This window comes from Canis aureus, chromosome 24 (assembly GCF_053574225.1).
Source record: "Canis aureus isolate CA01 chromosome 24, VMU_Caureus_v.1.0, whole genome shotgun sequence".
In the NCBI taxonomy this organism is placed as follows: Eukaryota; Metazoa; Chordata; class Mammalia; order Carnivora; family Canidae; genus Canis; species Canis aureus.
The window spans coordinates 25782366-25801236 of NC_135634.1; the positions used below are offsets into that span (position 1 = coordinate 25782366).

The 18871-nt window shown below is 33.8% G+C and overlaps 1 protein-coding gene across 4 annotated transcripts in view; it reads right to left on the reverse strand.

The window, feature by feature from the left end:
* Nucleotides 1–229: 229 nt before the first annotated feature.
* FBXO8 (F-box protein 8) overlaps nucleotides 230–18871 on the reverse strand; it is a 76009-nt gene continuing 57367 nt past the window's right edge. For all 4 annotated transcript variants that reach the window (XM_077868597.1, XM_077868594.1, XM_077868596.1 and 1 more), the window contains exons 4-6: nucleotides 4192–4310; nucleotides 2902–3098; nucleotides 230–862 (exon numbers count right to left, since the gene is read on the reverse strand). In XM_077868597.1, coding sequence (XP_077724723.1) covers nucleotides 675–862; nucleotides 2902–3098; nucleotides 4192–4310 — 504 coding nt within the window. In that variant the 3' untranslated portion in view covers nucleotides 230–674. The remainder of the gene's footprint in view (nucleotides 863–2901; nucleotides 3099–4191; nucleotides 4311–18871) is intronic.

Sequence of the window (18871 nt, forward strand, 5' to 3'; positions counted from 1 at the left end):
GGACTTAATGAGAAATGAGTAACCCAGAACTTTTAAAAATGGAAGGTTAAGTGATGAATTTATACTATAAAAATAAGTGCTTGTTTTGCTTATTACTAGTAATAAATCAATACTCTTTTCAAAGTTCAAAGGAAAGAGAAACTGGTATTGGTTTTTATCCAAGTGAGATCCAACTTTTATGAAGATAGTAATAAGCTCAGATCACAATCAAATAAATTTCAGAACTCAGTTTGAGAGAAAAAGAAAAGGCTTTAGTTAAAATCTTTACAATAAAATAATTATGATTATAAATCTCTTTAGTTAAATATGTACACATTACATGGTATTTTAAAAAAAGAATGAAAATGAGTAGTTTTTCAAGCAAATCTAATGCACAAATATACCATCTTTTAGAGTATGTCAGTTTAACATTCTTAAACAGCTGGGTCAGACAATGGCTCTGCTTTGTGCAAAACATGATAAGCAAAATTAAGAAAAATTCTGCAAAATTCTTTAGTTCCCCAAGGAAATTACTAAAAAAGAAAATAGTAAAAGAAAAAAAAAGGTGTACACTCGAGCTTGATTGTATATAGAGGCTAGAATGACCAGCACTAATGTAACCCCCATATCTGCTAAATAAGTCCTTGGGTAACTTTAGTTTGAAGTTAATAGTTGAAGTCCTAGCAATTGTGCTTTTATGCAGCCACATGGCCGATAAGGTAGATGTTGTCATACAGGTGCCCTACAAAATCTTCACTAATGTTTTGAGCAGCACGACGGGTATTTCGAATAAATTCTCTTTTTGACATTTTATTCTTCACATGAGGGCTAGTGAGGTCAATGGAAAGTAGAATCAAAGAGTAGCACAGTACATAGACAGCATCTGGAATTAAAAATAAACACCTCAAATTATTAGGTGGTTTGAAAAATATCCCAAAGGCATTATCTAATATGATAATCTTCATAATTTAAAGAAATTGAGATTAGATCATCACTATACAGAATGGCCAACTCATCCCAGTTTGCCTGAGCCTTTTCCAGTTTTAGCATTGAAAATCCTGTGTCCTGAACATGATAGACTCCTAACTCTGGGAAACGAACTAGGGGTGGTGGAAGGGGAGGTGGGCGGGGGGTGGCGGTGACTGGGTGGCCGGCACTTTGGTGGGCACTTGACGGGATGAGCACTGGGTGTTATTCTGTATGTTGACAAATTGAACACCAATAAAAAATAAATTTATTGGAAAAAAAAAAAAAAGAAAAAAGAAAATCCTGTGTCCTGGGAAACTCTTCAGTCCTGGACAAACAAGGATGGTTGATCATCCCAACTAACAATTCACTGAGTATTTTCTTTAACTAATAAATAATTTTATTTTATTTTATTTTTTAATTTTTATTTATTTATGATAGTCAGAGAGAGAGAGAGAGAGAGAGAGAGAGGCAGAGACATAGGCAGAGGGAGAAGCAGGCTCCACGCACCGGGAGCCCGACGTGGGATTCGATCCCAGGTCTCCAGGATCGCGCCCTGGGCCAAAGGCAGGCACTAAACCGCTGCGCCACCCAGGGATCCCCCAACTAATAAATAATTTTAGAATAGTTCAAGATTTTATAGTGAAAGCTCATTCTAAATTTAATAATTTTAGAATTGGCTTTATTTTCATCATTGCTTTCAAATGTGATATTTCCATTCAACTATCCATAAAATACACTTGAAATGTTAGTATATCTATCTTCCCATTAAAAAAAAGCCACATATTTACATAAAATGTTTTTTATAAAAATATAATTGGGGGGCAGCCCAGGTGGCTCAGAGGTTTAGCGCAGCCTTCAGCCCAGGGCTGATCCTGGAGACCAGGGATCGAGTCCCACATCGGGCTCCCTGCATGGAACCTGCTTCTCCCTCTGCCTGTGTCTCTGCCTCTCTCTCTGTGTCTCTCATGAATAAATGAATAAAATCTTTAAATTAAAAAAAAATATATATATATGTAACTGGGAAGTATTTAATGACAAAGACATGTATTAACTTAGTACTCAAAAATAAAAAGTAAACAACTTATAAGATTATTAACTTAATATCCTCATTTTAGGTATGCATTTTAAAGGTCCATGGAATTTATGTATCAATTTCAAAAGTAAATTTTTAGAGAAAAGATTGCTAAACCTGAGTAGCATGCAACAACAACAAAATGTCTTTATATATGCCCAAGGCAATATCGGATGTTTACTATCAAAACAATAACAAACCTCAAGATACTTGCTACTATTATTTGCTACAACTACTTGCTACTACTATGGGGTTTTTATTTCAGATTCCTGCAGTCTTAATAAAGCAAAATTGAACATTTTGTCTTATAAAAGCATTTTCAACAAATTTCATATGATGGGTAAATGTTTTATAATCTCCACTTAATAAACACAATAACATTTTTGAGATAACAAGAAAAGTAGAGCTCTGTCAAATGAAGAAATACACAGGATACTCAGGCTATCTTGTGCGCACGTAGATACATACTTATACACACAAGTTATAAAAATTAGTTGTATTAAAAAATTTTAGTAGAAAAATTCTAGGTGTTAACCTATGTAGTATGTGGACTATGAAAAGCTTCAAAAATAATTTCTCAAGTTTTTAGTTAAATTAGTAATAATATGTAATTCTCAAATAAGAATTTTAATGAATTTATAGCTAAGTCTTTCTTCCTACAAGTGTGTTTACTACATATAAATGACAAGCATGATAAACTATTCTAAGCTCACATAAATGTTGTATTCTATAGAATTAGTCATTGCTACAAGTAGTAAAAGAAGTATTCGTAATTACTGAAAGAATGTTTCCCCATGGTGAGAAAAAAATGCCTCATGTACAACTATTTTTACCTGGAGATGGGAAGGGGGATAGAAGAAAGTCACTATATATATTCTTACCAGGACTAAGGCCAAGTTCTCGCATTAAATCAGGGTTACAAGCACAGAATCTATGTGAGAACTTTGTTATGAGAGTTTCAAGATATTCTCCACGCTCTTCAGGGGCATGGATATGACGAAAAAATTCTCTCAGTGCATTGGGCAAAAATTGATTTCTAAAATTATGCAATGTTACAAGGTCATCCAAGACATCTCTCCTAGTGGAAAAAAGAAAAAGATACAGCTTTAGTTAACATTTCTCCACTTAAAAAATGATAAAGACTCATAAATTATGTTTTTGGGTGAAAATATTTTATTACTGATTCTAGATCACCTACTCCTACAAAATATACATAATCCTTAAAATTAAAAAAATACAACTCTGATTAATTTTTAAATCTCTTGTGGATAGGTTATAATAAAGTAAGGTAAATTTAGTAATTCTATTTAGACTTTAGTAATTCTAAATATAAAATGAATTAAAAATAAATTTTGCAATATTAAAAGGGCCAGCTTCTTTTCAAGTGTCTTTTTGGCTAAATTCAAACAGTAACAGAATTCTTTGTTTTTACCTATAAAAATAATAAGAGTTCTCACTTTCCACACCAATCCACACCACCAAAGGTAACAACTATTTATGTAGGCTTAAAAATAAAATGTCAACATATAGTATATATTTTTTCTAGTATTTGTTTTTATTTCATATGATATACTGTGAACAGTTTTCTATGTCTTTGCACACAGATCTAAGTCATTCTTTTTAATGACTCAACAGTATCCCATCTTATGGATGTAACAATTCTACTTATATACATTTAGGCTATCTATAATTATACAAATACTTGTGTATATGTGTGTACATATATGTGTATATATTTGACTAAATATATGTATGTATGTGTGTGTATATATATAATTTTTATATATACATACATATTTTTATCAATGGCATTCTAATAAATAGCCATCCTTTGTTATAATATGGTTCCAATTCTTGCTGAACTTAACTATGATTATATGACCATAATCTTTAATTTCTATCAATTGTTTAAGGTAGGGATAGGAAAATTATAGCTACTAGGCCAAATATGGCCTACTATCTATTTTTGCAAATAAAATTTTGTTAGAGCACAGTCATATTCATTTGTTTACAGACTGCATTTTCAGGCTACAATGGCAGCTATAAATAGCTGCAAGAAAAATTTCTCCACTAGATGACTGAAATGTAGTATGGTTTTAAAAGTAAAGTAATGCTTTTAATGAATTAAGCTTTACTAATTTCTGATGAAAACTTAAAAAAATTGTTTTTACCTTTCATCAAGATAGATTCTCAGTTTTTTCCAATTTAGTGTTCTTGTACAGAAGATAAACTTTGCTATTTCCTTTGGTGAGTCATCTAGGATACCCTTGGACATAAAGTAGTTCACTCCCTAAGGCAGAAAGACAAGTCTACATAAATAAAGTCAGTCTTTATTTATAAATTTTAACAATTAGGCAATAGCAGAACAATAGCCATAAATTCTTTCCAGCATTAATAGACTTTTTATAGCTTTAACATGCAAAATACAAGCTAGAACTTGAGCTGAAACTATTACTTGTGGTTGATAGTTTACATGCAATGAAAAGTAGGAAATTCAAAGTTAAGACTCCTAAAGAAATCCTAATTCAATTTTCTGGCTCATGTCAGGTAAAACTAACTATACGGAAATACGGCTTACATGGTAGTGGTGGCTGGGGGAGGAACTACTATACAGATTTTAAAATAAGCCTGTAGCAAATGCTTTTCCACTGCCTAATAAAAAAACATGATTTCTTAAAGACATAGTCTAATACACTATTTAAGGAAAAAGCTTGAGAATAAGATTCTCCAAATCAAAGATCAACAAATTTATTCTGTAAAGAAAAAAAATTAAAATTTAACTTAAAGTAGGCCCAGTTCCAGGCAGGTTTATGGTCTATACACACTTTAGGCATCATTACATTCTATAAAAATTTAGCTTCAACATATAGTGAGGCAAAAATGTAAGAAGACAAATCAATTTTAATGTTTTTTTTTCATAGGATTTATCTTTGAATTTCCTTTTCCCTGCATGCAAAGTTTTCCAGAGAAGCATTATCCACAGTTTGTACCTATCTTAGATTTAAATCAACAACAACAAAACATCAACAAAAAAAATTGAACACTGAAACCAATGTTTTCTCATGTATATGGAGGTCACATTCAAATAAATACCTTATGTGGATTTGAATGTGCAGTTATTGAAATAAAAGGCAGGTGTGTTTATTTCAACTCGTAGTTATCCAGATACATGCGTTCCCATGAATACTTATGTCTGGATAATAGCACACTGTGTGCAGTTAATTAGTAGAGAAAATGATGTATTATATACACGCAACATACTGTTTTCACACATAAATTCCTTCAGCATTTCTTCCCTTTTACAAACACATATAGTACTCAGAAATATTGCACCCATTAAGAATTCAAAAAGTTAGAAGAATTTTTATGACTCTTCTAGATAAAAAAGTCTCATAAAATTTTTATATTAAAAAATTACAAAGCAATTTGGTACCATGAGGTAATGCCTTTGAAAGTTTATAATTATCTATAAATTGTAATTCAAAGATAAGATTTTTTAATATAAAACTAATTTTATGAGCCATGAGGATAATATCCTAATGGCAATGTTATCAGTTTCTCATGTGAATTTTAATAGTACAAAAGCAGTGCTAAAGCACTAATTTCAAAAATGTATATAAGAAGGGCAGAATGTGATAACATGAAACTTTCTAGTCAACTCAATCATAAGCCATATTTCAGACTGCATCCTGGATACAAAGCTAGGAAATACAACATGGTCAAGATGGAAAGCCAAACAATTTGTTTGGAATGAGACTCTCAGCAATTATCTGAGGGGGGCAGGAACTAAAGAAATAGTAATGCTTGTTCCATCCTTTCCTCCATTAGTTTGAATAATCGAGAGTTGACTGTATGTTTTAATTTCATCTACTTAGTAAAAATTATCAGGTTTGATTTTTTTTCCAAAATTCCTCCATTTAAAAGAATATTTCAGAAGTATTTGCAGTGCTTAATTTTAATCTAAGTAATTCAAACCCCAAGGGACACCAACTAAATATTATTTAATAGCTTTTTTATTTATAACTACTTGTAAATCAATATTTCAGAATGTAAAACTAATTCTAATCAATTTATAAAACTATACAAAATATTAAAAAACACTAAATGATCCATTAAATAATACATAATTCTCTATATGATATATGTGTTTTAATATCATTTGGTGCTTCTTAGTTACAAATGAACATTGGTATTTGCCTCATGTAAGCATCCTAAAAATAATGTTGTTGATAATTTCCTAAGAAATACATGTTTTAGGAATTTAATCTTTCACCTAATTTGAAGTCTCCAAGATCACTCATATACAGAGGAGTAAGCATGAACACAGTCATACAGCTTTAAACTCAATCCTGAAAATGAAGGACACAGGTTGAAATAAGCCAACTCTGTTGGTTTTATGAGGAAAGGAGGCATCAGTTTTCAAGCCTGGGATTTCTCTGGATAGGAAGATTACTTCAGAAGGGCTATCAAAGTGAAGGGTCAAGGGATGTGAAATAGGAAAAGGCATAAGATCAGATTATAATTTTCTTCAGTAAGCAAGCTGGCAACCATCTGAATTCCTATCTTGTTACGTAAGCAATGAACTACAAAAGAAAACACAGTAAGAGATTTGTTGAATAACCATACGTTTGTTTAATAAGTGGTGTAAGTATTTTTTTTATTTTTAATACAGTTTTAGAAGAATGGTACAGAGAAATCCCTAGAACACATAGCACATTACTAATCTGGACTAGGGCTCTCAGCAGAGTGAGAGTATGCATGTGGTGTCTCACAGACAAAGGAAATCATGAATATTAATATTAGTCTATACTAACAGTTTCCAGAAAAGGGGAAGGCTGTACAAAGTGTCAGAAAAGGCACTACTTTCCACATAATTCACTATAAAAGTGTCTGATTCTGGATGTCACATTTTGTGGGGCATACTGACAAACTAGAATTTATCTGGATAAAGGAAATCAGGACCTGATAAGATTGTTGAAGGGTCTAGAATTCCTGTTAGATAAGAAAGAGGTGAAGGATGTAGTGATATTAGCCCTAAAGAACATACTTAGGAAAGGAGATTAAGACTAAGACAGCTGAAAGGCTTTATCAGAAGGAAAAAGGAACAGGCATTATGTGTAGTTTTAGTGAAGATCTTAAACTGATTAAAACTACAGAACTTCTTCCCAGAAAAATTCACATACACATTTTTAAATTATAAATTAAATGCCTGAAGCCTAAGTAAGGACTGCAGGTTAGGAATCCCTATTCTAGATGATGTAGGAGCATGGTTACTGAGTGCCAGTAATAAGGAGAAGGTTAGTGCCATGTAAGGAAGGTCATGCTTGCAATTTTACAGCTGAGTTGTTCAAGGCCAATAGTTCGTCATTTGTTTGATTCATTTTTTTTTTTTACATTTCCAAAATAAGCTTAAGTTTCAAAATTATTAGTTTATTTTGATTGCTTAATCTACACACATTTTACTCCATTATCTCTTCACTGTTCAACTTGCAGAATTATCTGAATTGTTAGAGTCATAGTATATATAGTTCCTTTTCTTTCACATGGGAATAATTCTAAGACATTTTTGTCTTTCAACTCGAAGATAAATTATGATAGTGTCAGTCCTACAATGAATTGGCTCCATAGAATAAAGGGAAGTTTTTGTCATCTGGAAGAAAACTATTGATCAAAATGGATTTTATTTAAAAAATAGTTTTAAAGGACTGTTACAGTGGGATAAATAAAATTCCTGTTATAAAAATAGATTGGATATATAAAGATTCATATTTCTCTGGAAGACCATAAATGTATATATTCATATTAAAAATCTTAAATTCTTTAGTAAGGTGTTTTATTTTTATTTAAAAGAGAGCATGTGTGTGAGCGTGTGTGTGTGTGTGTGTGTGTGTGTGTCTGTCTGCACTCCATGCTCAGTGAAGACTAGGAACTTGATCTCACAACCCTGAGATCATGACCTGAGCTGAAATTAAGAGTCAGATGCTGAACCAACGGAGCCACCCAGATGCCCCAGTAATGTGATTTTTAAAAGTATCCATTTAACTTTAGATTTAAATATAAAGATAGACACTCAAAGACTAGTTTGTAAAACAGATGTATGTATGCTGTATATATGTGTAGATAGGTATGTATCTGCTTTAAAAGCATTTCTGAAACACTGACTCAAAATATATTAAAATGATCTATATCTTCATTTAAAATGTATTAAGTGCAAGGTATATATGCAAGGTATTCAGTGATAGACACTGAGAAGTATACATTTTTGCTCTAAGAAAATCTAAAGTTTATCTGGGGAGATAAGATAGGTACACAAATAACTAGTAATCGAGTATGACAGGGCCTAAATGAACAAGTATGAAAAATAAGCACTTCAGTAGTTCAGGAAAGGAAAAATCACTGTGGGACAGGACACTTAGACAAGTTTTCCTGGGATATCTACTTTGAAGGAATGGTACAAGTTTAGATAGCTCAGAATGAGGGGAACACTGGAGATGAATATTTTACTTGATATAGTATATGAGCAAAAGCATTATAATACAAAAAAAAGGCAATTTTCAGGAAATAGGGGAACTATTTTGGGTTTGAGAACAAGTCTGGAACCAAACTGTAGTAGGAATAGCACTGAATTTTAAGGCAAGAAGTTTATTTTCTACCTTATATGTAACTGGAAGCCTCTGAAGGCTTTTTAACATGATGAAGCAATGGCCTGTAATATAAATTTGATAGTAATATAAAGAGAAATAATAAAAGGGAAATTACACAGTAGGCTACTACAATTGTCCAGGCTTGAAGCAAAATAAATGCAAAGGAAAGAATCTATTCTAAAAACATATGAAAAAATCCCCCACACATGTTACATATGTATATGAAAATAAGAAGTGAGAGCACATGCTACCATGCTGGCTATCAAGCCAAGGAATAATGAAAAGTGAAAAATAAAGTTAACTGATGTTTCTGGCTTAGATGAAAAGGGAAATGACTGACAAGGGGGAAAAATTCACAAGTTATAGAGAGTGTTGATTTAAAGGAAACAGTAATGGGTTTGGACTTCAAAATTTTGGACTTTCAGGTGATGACAGATAAAACTAAAAGGGAAAGTAGGCAGTTGGCAATGTAACAAGACATTAAAAAATGCAGGTTCAAGGTACAGACTAAGGATCTTGAATAAAAAGAATCAATCAGTAAAGGAGTAGCCAGAGATGGAAGAAGGCAGATACAGGATAACATCCCAGAGGCTAGAAATCATTGAAATGTAAAGAAAAGGATATACAATGCAATTACCTACTATAATTGAAAGATCATAATTTTCAAAAGAGCGATCAAAATCATGGCTCTGCCACTTAATGATTTTGTGAACATAATTTACTCAAAATTTGAACCTCAGTTTCCTAATCAGTGAAAATCTTATTTAAGTGGTTATTGTGAAGATACAAAAGTGTCTAGCCTAGAACATAGCTTGTTTCCCTTTTCCTTTAGGCAGCTCAAGGAGATTAGAATGGGAAAGAGGGTAACGGATTTGGTGATTGGGGAAAAAAGAAAGTAGTGACTTTTAAGGGGTCTCTTTTCACAGCATAATGGGGACTCAAGTCTAAGAAGAAAGCTAAGGAATGAGCTAAAGTTAAGGAAACTGACAGCTCACTCACTTGAAAAATTAGTACAAAGGAGGAAAAAATATTAAAGAACATTAAAATTAAAGGTCAAGAAGAGAAACAAATGCTTTATTTTTTAAAGTATTTTATTTATTTATTCATGAGACACACACACACACACACACACAGAGAGAGAGAGAGAGAGAGAGAGAGACAGAGAGACAGAGAGACAGAGAGGCAGAGACACAGGCAGAGAGAGAAGCAGGCTCCATGCAGGGAGCCTGACGTGGGACTTGATTCCAGGTCTTCAGGATCAGGCCCTGGGCTAAACCACTGAACCACCCAGGCTACCAATAACAAATGTTTTATCAAGACCATTGTGACCCATGAATGTGAGAAGACAAAAGAAAGAGCATCAACAGGGAGAGGAAAAAACTGACATAAGAGCAAGAGATCATGGGAGCAGCAAGTGGAGATTTGGGGACCCAGGGGAAAGACTGAAAATACAAGTGGAATTGAAACTCATCACACTCTGGCCAAGGTCCAAACACTCCCCAAGGAGAAAAGCCTGCAAGGAGAAAGCCTGCAGAGGACTGCCCTGAGGGATAGAGCAGCCACACATAACAGAGTGGCAGAATACACGAGGCATACACCAGAGACACTTCCTGAAGTGCCAGGCCCTGGGCAGTATCTGACTCCTTGTTCATAAAGTCATTACTCTCAGGAGCAGGAAATATAACTTGCTTTCTTAACATAGAGAAGACAGAGACCTAGACAAAAGGCCAAGATGGAGAAATTCATCCCAAAAGGAAGAACAAAAAAAGGTCACAGCCAGGGATCTAATCGAAACAGGAAATATGCCTGCTCCACACTTTAAAGCAACAATTATAAGGACATTAGCTAGGCTTAAGAAAGGCATAGAAGACACCTAGGGAATCCCTCACTGCAGGGATAAAAGAGCTTAAAACCAATCAGGCCAAAATGAAAAATGCAATAACCAAGATATTTGAAACTGACTGGATGCAATGACCACAGGGATGGAAGAAGCAGAGGAACAAATTAAGTGATACAGAAGACGGAATTATGGAAATTATGAAGCTGATCAAAAGAGGGAAGGAAAAATCTTGGATCATGAAGGTAGACTTAGGGAGGTAATAATGCTTTCTGAGACTGGAGGACAGGACAATATGCTGGTTCAGAGACAGGCATATTAAGAAACTGACAAAGGCAGAATGTAGAGTCCATATTGGTTTCTTCTTAGGGTATATATACCATCTAGAAAGAGTTGGAAAAGAGAGCTCAATTGGATCCCACAGTGAAGTGGTAAAGATTTCTATCAGCAATGGTGTGGGCAAAACAGGGAATCCATTAGGAGCAAACAAAAGGAGTATCAAGCAGCAGGATGAACCCAGGCTATGTTAATGTAAATTCATCCTATTACATTAACATAAATTCATCCCACCTCATGTTAAGTTTTCTTTAATAGAACAAATGCTGTAGTAATTCAAGAAAAAAATTAAGAAATTTTGTAAAGTAGACTCCACTGGGTATGTTACTAAAAAATGTTATGCAAGTGATATAGCCCCAAGACTTACATGATCAGATTAGAGTGGTGAGTTGTTTCAATGTAATTTGTTTAGGAGGCAGACAAATAATTCAAGAAATCATGAACAGGTAGCCTACACCAATATTAAGAAGGAATTTAGAATAAAAAAAATGTGTTGGATAAAGAAGATGTGGTATATAGACAATGGAATACTACTCAGCCATCAAAAAATGAAATCTTACCATCTGCAACGATGTGGATAGAACTTGAGGGTATTATGCTAAGTGACATAACTCAATCGGAGAAAGATAATTATCATATGATTTCACCTATATGTAGAATTGAAGAAACAAAACAGAGGATCATAGGGAAAGGGAGGGGGAAAAATAAGACAAAATCAGAAAGGGAGGCAAACCATAAGAGACTCTTAACTATAGGAAACAAACAGGATTGCTGGAGGGGAGAGGTGTGAGGGATTGGGGTAACTGGATGATGAGCATTAAGGAGAGCTCATGATATTATGAGAACTGGGTGTTATATACAACTGATGAATCACTAAATTACCCCTGAAACTAATAATTGAATTTAAACTTAAAAAAGAAAAAGATATGTTGGGGCTTGGTCATCTATTTTTTATTATTTTTTTTAAGAATGGCTCTTCTCCCATAATTCATGTTTTAAGACACATTTACTTTGTCATATGTCTTCTATTACATCAATACCCACATTTTCTCTTCCCTTTTAATAAAGCCTTATTTTTTGATTCAAATCATTATCCACAGTGTGCTTCAAAAGCAAAATTTACTATACATATGTTCAGAACCAGAAATCATAGAGAATAGAGTGAATTCTAGAAAACTAGGTAAGCAAAGCCAAATGAAAAAGAACCAACTGTTGTTGCAAACCTAAAGCTGACTTAAAAAATACATAGTCTTAATTAAAAAAACAAAACCCCCTGACCACTGGTACTGAAAGTACTGGCTGGCTATTGGCATGGACACCTGGCAAAAACATTATGTAGCAGTTTGTATCAATAACAGAAATCACTAATGAAACAAAATTGGGAGTACCCTTGTTTTCTTAAGAACAGCATAATAAAGACATTTAGAAAAAACCTTGGTTTAACTAATTTTGTTCAAATTTTACAATGTAAAATCCAGAACCATGGCTACTATTTTTTCAAGTAATAAGTCTATCCTTAGAGCATTATATAATAGAAAGCATACTGGATATTCCATTTAGTTTTTTTTTAAATTTTTTATTTATTTATGATAGTCACACACACAGAGAGAGAGAGAGAGGCAGAGACATAGGCAGAGGGAGAAGCAGGCTCCATGCAGGGAGCCCGACGTGGGATTCGATCCCGGGTCTCCAGGATCATGCCCTGGGCCAAAGGCAGGCGCTAAACTGCTGCGCCACCCAGGGATCCCCCATTTAGTTTTTTTAAAGGGCATGTGAAGACTTTTAAAATAACAGTCCTTAAATTTTAACAATAAATATTTACAAAACATAGTTCGATTTAGATTTCTACTTTTTCTTACAATGAGAACTGATACAATAATATTCAAAGATGTATTTTAGCCACAGTGAAATGAACAATTGAATGTCATCTTTTTACATTAAAAATATAAAAATTAAGAGATACAAAAATGTTATGGGTATTTATTTTCTGGATAGTAAAAAACAATTAGCACATCAGAGAGAGCAGCCTTCTATATGTCACATGGAGCATTCCCACTGTATTGTTTGAAAAGAGCACTGATGGCTCAGATGACAGGTCTGATTCTATCTCTCCTTTTTTTATAGTGCTTTCAGAATCACTTAAGCAAAATATAAAACCTTTTAATATTTGCTCAGTTGGCAAATTCTACCTTAAACAGAGAATATGTGATCCATAGTTAAACTATGTGGGATAAAACCACATAGTTAAGGGATATGTTCCATAGTTAAGGGATAAAACCACATAGAACTAGGGTGATATTCATCTGGGGATATATCTGTCAAGTAATAAACTAACACCTTGCTTTTTAGTTGCAGCCAAGTAAATATAGATTACTTAATGAGCAGGGCTTAAGACTATGTATAGAAGTTTTCATTCTGTCATTTCATTTCATTCTACCGCATGAAGTTTTGCAGGGTTTTCTTCTGTAAGTTTCCATACCACTTTGATTCATGGTAACTTAAGCTGCTTATACATATTATGATTGTTATTCCTAATTTAGTCACTAGACTCTGAGACTAAAATCAAAACTATGACAAGGTTTTTAAACTCATCCTATGTGAAAAGATGATAAGAGTGACAAATCAAGTTTCTCTCTTACTGAGGTTCCCATAAGTAGGCTATTCACTAGAAGCCTCTGTGTGACTTAGTTATAATTAAGACAATTGGGAAAGACATGTGAAGATGATTTTGATGTCAGTTTGAAATCTGAACTGCAGATTCCAGTCTTGTCTCTTCTGTCGGAAGAACAGAGAGCACACACTGTCCATGCCTATGTGGGGGAGGTAAAGTTGTGAAGAGGCAGTGCTGCTATATGGCACCCAATTCCTTCTCATAGTTACTGAAAGTGGTCAGAACTAAACATTCTGGAGGATAATGAAGAATCGTACTATTCAGTTTTGAGTATGGAATATGGAATGAAATCAGCTTATTTACAGACTTTGAAGTGGCAAGGATTTCAGCTTTCAAGAACAATTTATGGAGGAAGTTTCCATATGTTAGAGTGCAAAATGTTGATGAACTAATAAGAAATATGGAAAATCCTTCTAATGGAGTCCTGGAGAAATGGAGAAGAAATGTATGACAGATTGTACTGTTTCCTTTTCACGGGAGACAAAGCAGTGACATCAGACAAAATCACATAAACAGCATTACCCAGGTTTTAAATAACAATGAAAAGTTCTAAAAAAAAAAAAGTTCTTATTAATTAGTTTTAATAGACTCAAAAGAAAAAGTTACACTTTGAGTTCTAATAGTCCCCAAAAGTGTGGCTCTGATGACTGAGATAGGTCAATAAGATGAGGAACATGAAAGTAATTTTTAAATGATAAATTACTACTAAAATATCAATATTATTGACAAGTTGCTGGTAGCTAAAGTAAGGTTCTTGGAAAAGGCCCTTCTTCTCTAAACTGTCTGTAAATTAGAAAATAAAAGCTTTCTAGTCAAAATCTGGAAACAAAACTATTAGGTTAAGGTACAATTAATAATAATTCAAACTAAAGAGAAAGTAACAAATCTGAATACTAATATTGGCTAATTTAGAATTCTTGCTTTATAAAAATCACATACAAATAGAACTATTTAAATGACTAGCTCAACTTTAATAAAAACAAGTTTTCTCATATTACCTAGATTCTAATATGTACATTCACAAATATACCTTAACAGCTCAGAAACAATTTTGAAATAAACATTAAGAAAAACTCCAAATCTTAATGGTAGACAAGTGGGATTTAAATAGTAGTTTCACAGCCAGGACATGTGTATACTTACTCATGAATTAAAGTATCTGTTCATCCTACTATCATATTCAGGCAGGACACATGTTTTAATTTGAACATAATTTTAGACACCTAATTAAACTGTTTAAAATGTCCACCAAAAGATTAAACTAAGCATTACCACTGACACCAAAAGTTACTGTATATGCAAAAGATTGTTCATCACATGCTACAAAATGAAATTAATGGCAAAGGGTTATTGCCATTTAAAGCTAGCAGATGTTGGTGTGACCGATATATTCTGAAGGAACATTATCTACCAAAATCCAAAAGTTCCAAGAGAGGATGAATCCCAAAGCCTAGAGCAGTGCTTGGTTCTTGATAGTCTAAGTTGCTATAGTTGTACCTCTAGTATAAATATAAAGCTACATTTTGGTGAGCATTTAGAGGCACTAAGCATTTAACATACATTATTTCATTTAGTAGACACAGTAACATCACAATACACATTATCGTGTATTACAGATATTGTCTCCATTTTACAGACAGGGAAACTGAAGCACAGAGGTTAAATAATTTGCCAAGGTCTAAATCATATAATTAGTAAGTGGAGAGGGACTTAATAAATATTTGTTGAATGAATGATTGAATCTGCTGTGCAAAGCCTCTAGGTAGGTGGCTTTCAAGAGAACCTATCAACTTTTAAGGATTATACAATTAAACTAAGGGGTAAAAAAAAGAACCTAACCAGAACAAAAACCTATGAATTAGACCAAAACTCCAGTATACTTTGAAATACCTCAAATATAAACTCTCAAAAGTTGGAGTCACCACTACAAAAAAGCAACAGGTTACTCTGATGCTATATTTATCTGCTAATGGCCAAAAGTAGTTCACAAAGATTGATTGACAGAGAGAGCATCAACTGGGAGGAAGGGAGAAGCAGGCTCCCCACCGAGCAGGGAGCCTGACCTCAGGATCCTGGATCACAACTTGATCCGAAGGCAGAGGCTCAACCACCTGAGCCACCCATGCACACCATAACATTTTTATTACAAAGAAAGTATGACATGAAAGAAAATGTTATGGAATATTAGGGATAAATGTATACTACAGTTAGTTGGTCAAAAAATTTGCATTTAATGTAGTGTTTCCTTCATACTCCCAGATTTCAAAAGCTGTGATTTGATGCTGTACAACTGCTGACATCCATGAACTGAGGAAATACTGTTTTTTAGATTTCTAATAAAGAATTCATCTTTTAGAGTGACATTTACTGTGACATCGGTATTAGCAATTGCTAAATTCAGACAAGATGTGTAGGAAAGACAACTACTTTGGACATTAAAATTGAGAACTTAGATCTAGAAAGTGCTGTCACTTTCTAGAAACCGTGGTCACATCAGATAACCATGGAGTTTTTAAGATGGTCAGGATATGGTAAGGAAACAAAAGGTATACAGATTTTTCTTTGAAATGTACTTAAAATATTAACACAGTTTTGTAAATTTGCCAGGTATATTTATCTAAATTGGTAACAAAAGTAAAATTCAAACAAAGAAAAAAATATCTTGCTCATTTTAGCCCTGCACATTTTAAAATTTGTAGTATGAGTGCTGTGTTGGTAAAATATTCTAACTTTACTCTTTCTTCTAGTTGAAAGTAGGACTTTCAATCCTGATCAATGTAGTAGATCAATACAGCATCCACTAATTTGTTTGCATTTACCCTAGATAATTCACACTAAATGAGATAACAGTATCTCCCATGACAAACTAGGAAAAACAAAAGCAGAATGTATCCAATGAAGCAGCTGAAGAATATACAGAATAATACTGATTGAAGAAGCTATAGAATACTCTTGGGTTGAATCTCTTTTTCCAATTAGATTAAGACAAAAGAGGGCCTGGGAAATTTGTTTCCCTCTGAAGCTTCTAAAGGTTTACCCTGAGTCCACATACTTCTGTGGAGTCTCATTCTATACCACATACTGGAATGACTCTTGGTGACAAAGGAAAGGGAGGGTACTGAATATATATTATGGTCAGGGCAGGGTGTAAAATAAAGTTGACCTGAAAGACACAGGATAGTTACCTACTTAAACATAAAATTAACACATGATTGATCAGATTAAAAAGAGAGATATATCCCTACATACCCATACACATGCCACATTGCCCTCAAAAAAGTGAATGGCCTCCATTTTAGTATGACCTGCCTAGTGGTAATCAGACTGAAAATATTAAATTATCTAGCCAGAGGATAACAGTGTCTAAGACACATGGATTTTCACTTTACCTCTAATGCTAATCAGGGGAAAGGGGCTCTTCCAATTAACTTGAGTATTTTAGCTCTTTTGGGTAAATACTTTCAATAGAGGAGAAAGATTTATAAGCTATATATAGTTAGGGACTCCTCTCAGTATTAACTAGCTTCTTTGCTCTAAATTCTCATCAGCAAATTGGGGATAAAATTAATTAGCTAATGATAATTAGCACTGTTTATTTTTATAAGATAATGTGTTCAGGATTACATATCAAACTCTTAATGAGTTTGGATAATAATAATGATGATGGTGATGATGATGCATTAGGATACTCTTGATTGCAAACAACAAGAACCCCAATTAAAAAAAGTAAAGGGATTATTTTCTTATACAACAAGTAAGTTCTAAGTATTTTGGCGCCAGGGTTGTCAGGCTCATGGACCCAATTCTTTCTTCCCAATGTTCTACTTGCCCTGTGTTATTAATAGCTCTCATGGCTGCATCTGTTTCTGTCATTATATGCTCATACGTTAGTGCCCAGAAGTATACACACATACAGGTATGTTCACATACACATTGATACAGTATTTTTGGTCTCTTTTTGAAACTTAAAATTTTCTCTGCATGTTTTCTCCAGTCTTACAGGTCAGAACTGTATTGCATGGATGCCATGGAAGCCAACAGTAATAAAATCAGCACAATTATTTTGGAATTGTATACAACACCCGAGGCTGGGAATGGAGCAATCCTTTCAGCTGGTTCAAGTTCTTTATCTAGTGAGTAGTCTAAGTGATGTGATTTAAACCCTGTCCATATAGGGGCTATTCTGATTTTTTTAAATTACTTTTACAATAGGATACAGTGGTATGAGAAGGACCTTGAACACATCTCCTGAGTTCCACTTATATCCTTCTGTTTTCCCCACTTTGTGGGAACAACTATTTTTCACAGATAATTAGGCTTCATTACTTCAACCACAGCATAATTACCGACCCTCATCCTTTTTTTTTCTTGGTCATTTTTGCTCAGTGGCAGGAGGACCTAAAACCACAAGGAAGTAGTCTCAGCAACCAATCTGAATTATTGTGCCACTTAGGAATATTCCTCCTTTGGGTACTAAAGGCGTCTAACCCAGTGGAGCCCAGAAATGAGAGAAGCAGAATAACAAATTCGGTAAGTGGCTCACTGGTAAAACTAGTGTCGCAGATGCTTGGGCCTGCCTGAAAGCCATTTCACTCTTTTCATTGCTTTTAGCATTTCAACCACAGTTGCTAAATCATGATGACTCTAAGTCAATCAGGTGATCCCTTCTATTCTGTTCTCAAGAGGTCTAGGAATGTTGATGTGATTAAGTCTGTCCATTAGAAATGAGTAGAAGTACACTGAAGGTGCCTGAAAAGACATTTTACTTCCTAACAACCATAAGGAATTTGAGGAGAGTTTCTTTGTTTTGCCCCCAATCTTTGTGCTGAGGATACTTTCATATGAGGATATGAAACTTTGAGTGGTGGTGGCCAGCTTATCATCAAAAGAAGGCATAAGCCATGAGATCAGTGTATCATTGAAATAACTCTAGGATACCCACCTCTGGGTCTCTCTGGAGGTAGGTAAATGTATATGATTAAGCCACTATTAAGCTGTCTGTTCCTTCCAGCCCAAACCCCCCAACTGGTACATACAAGGAAAAGTGGGCAATACATTTGCCAAACTTCAAAACATCTTAGTGGCCTGTCAGCCTTCACTGAAAATACTCCTGTGTTGCGAGAGATAATTGAGTTAGTATAGAGAATGAGATATCAAGGATGTAATGATAAATGATTTGTTATAAATTATCTGACAAGCATACTTATATCAATGCTTAAAGGCAATCATTTAAATTCAATATTGTTATTAGGTTTGTTGTCCTACCCTTATTTTATAAAGTAAAAATTTTCTTAACATATTAGATAATTAAAATATAGAACATGGATAAACTTCTCAGTCTTTCAAGGCACAACTTTCAGTTT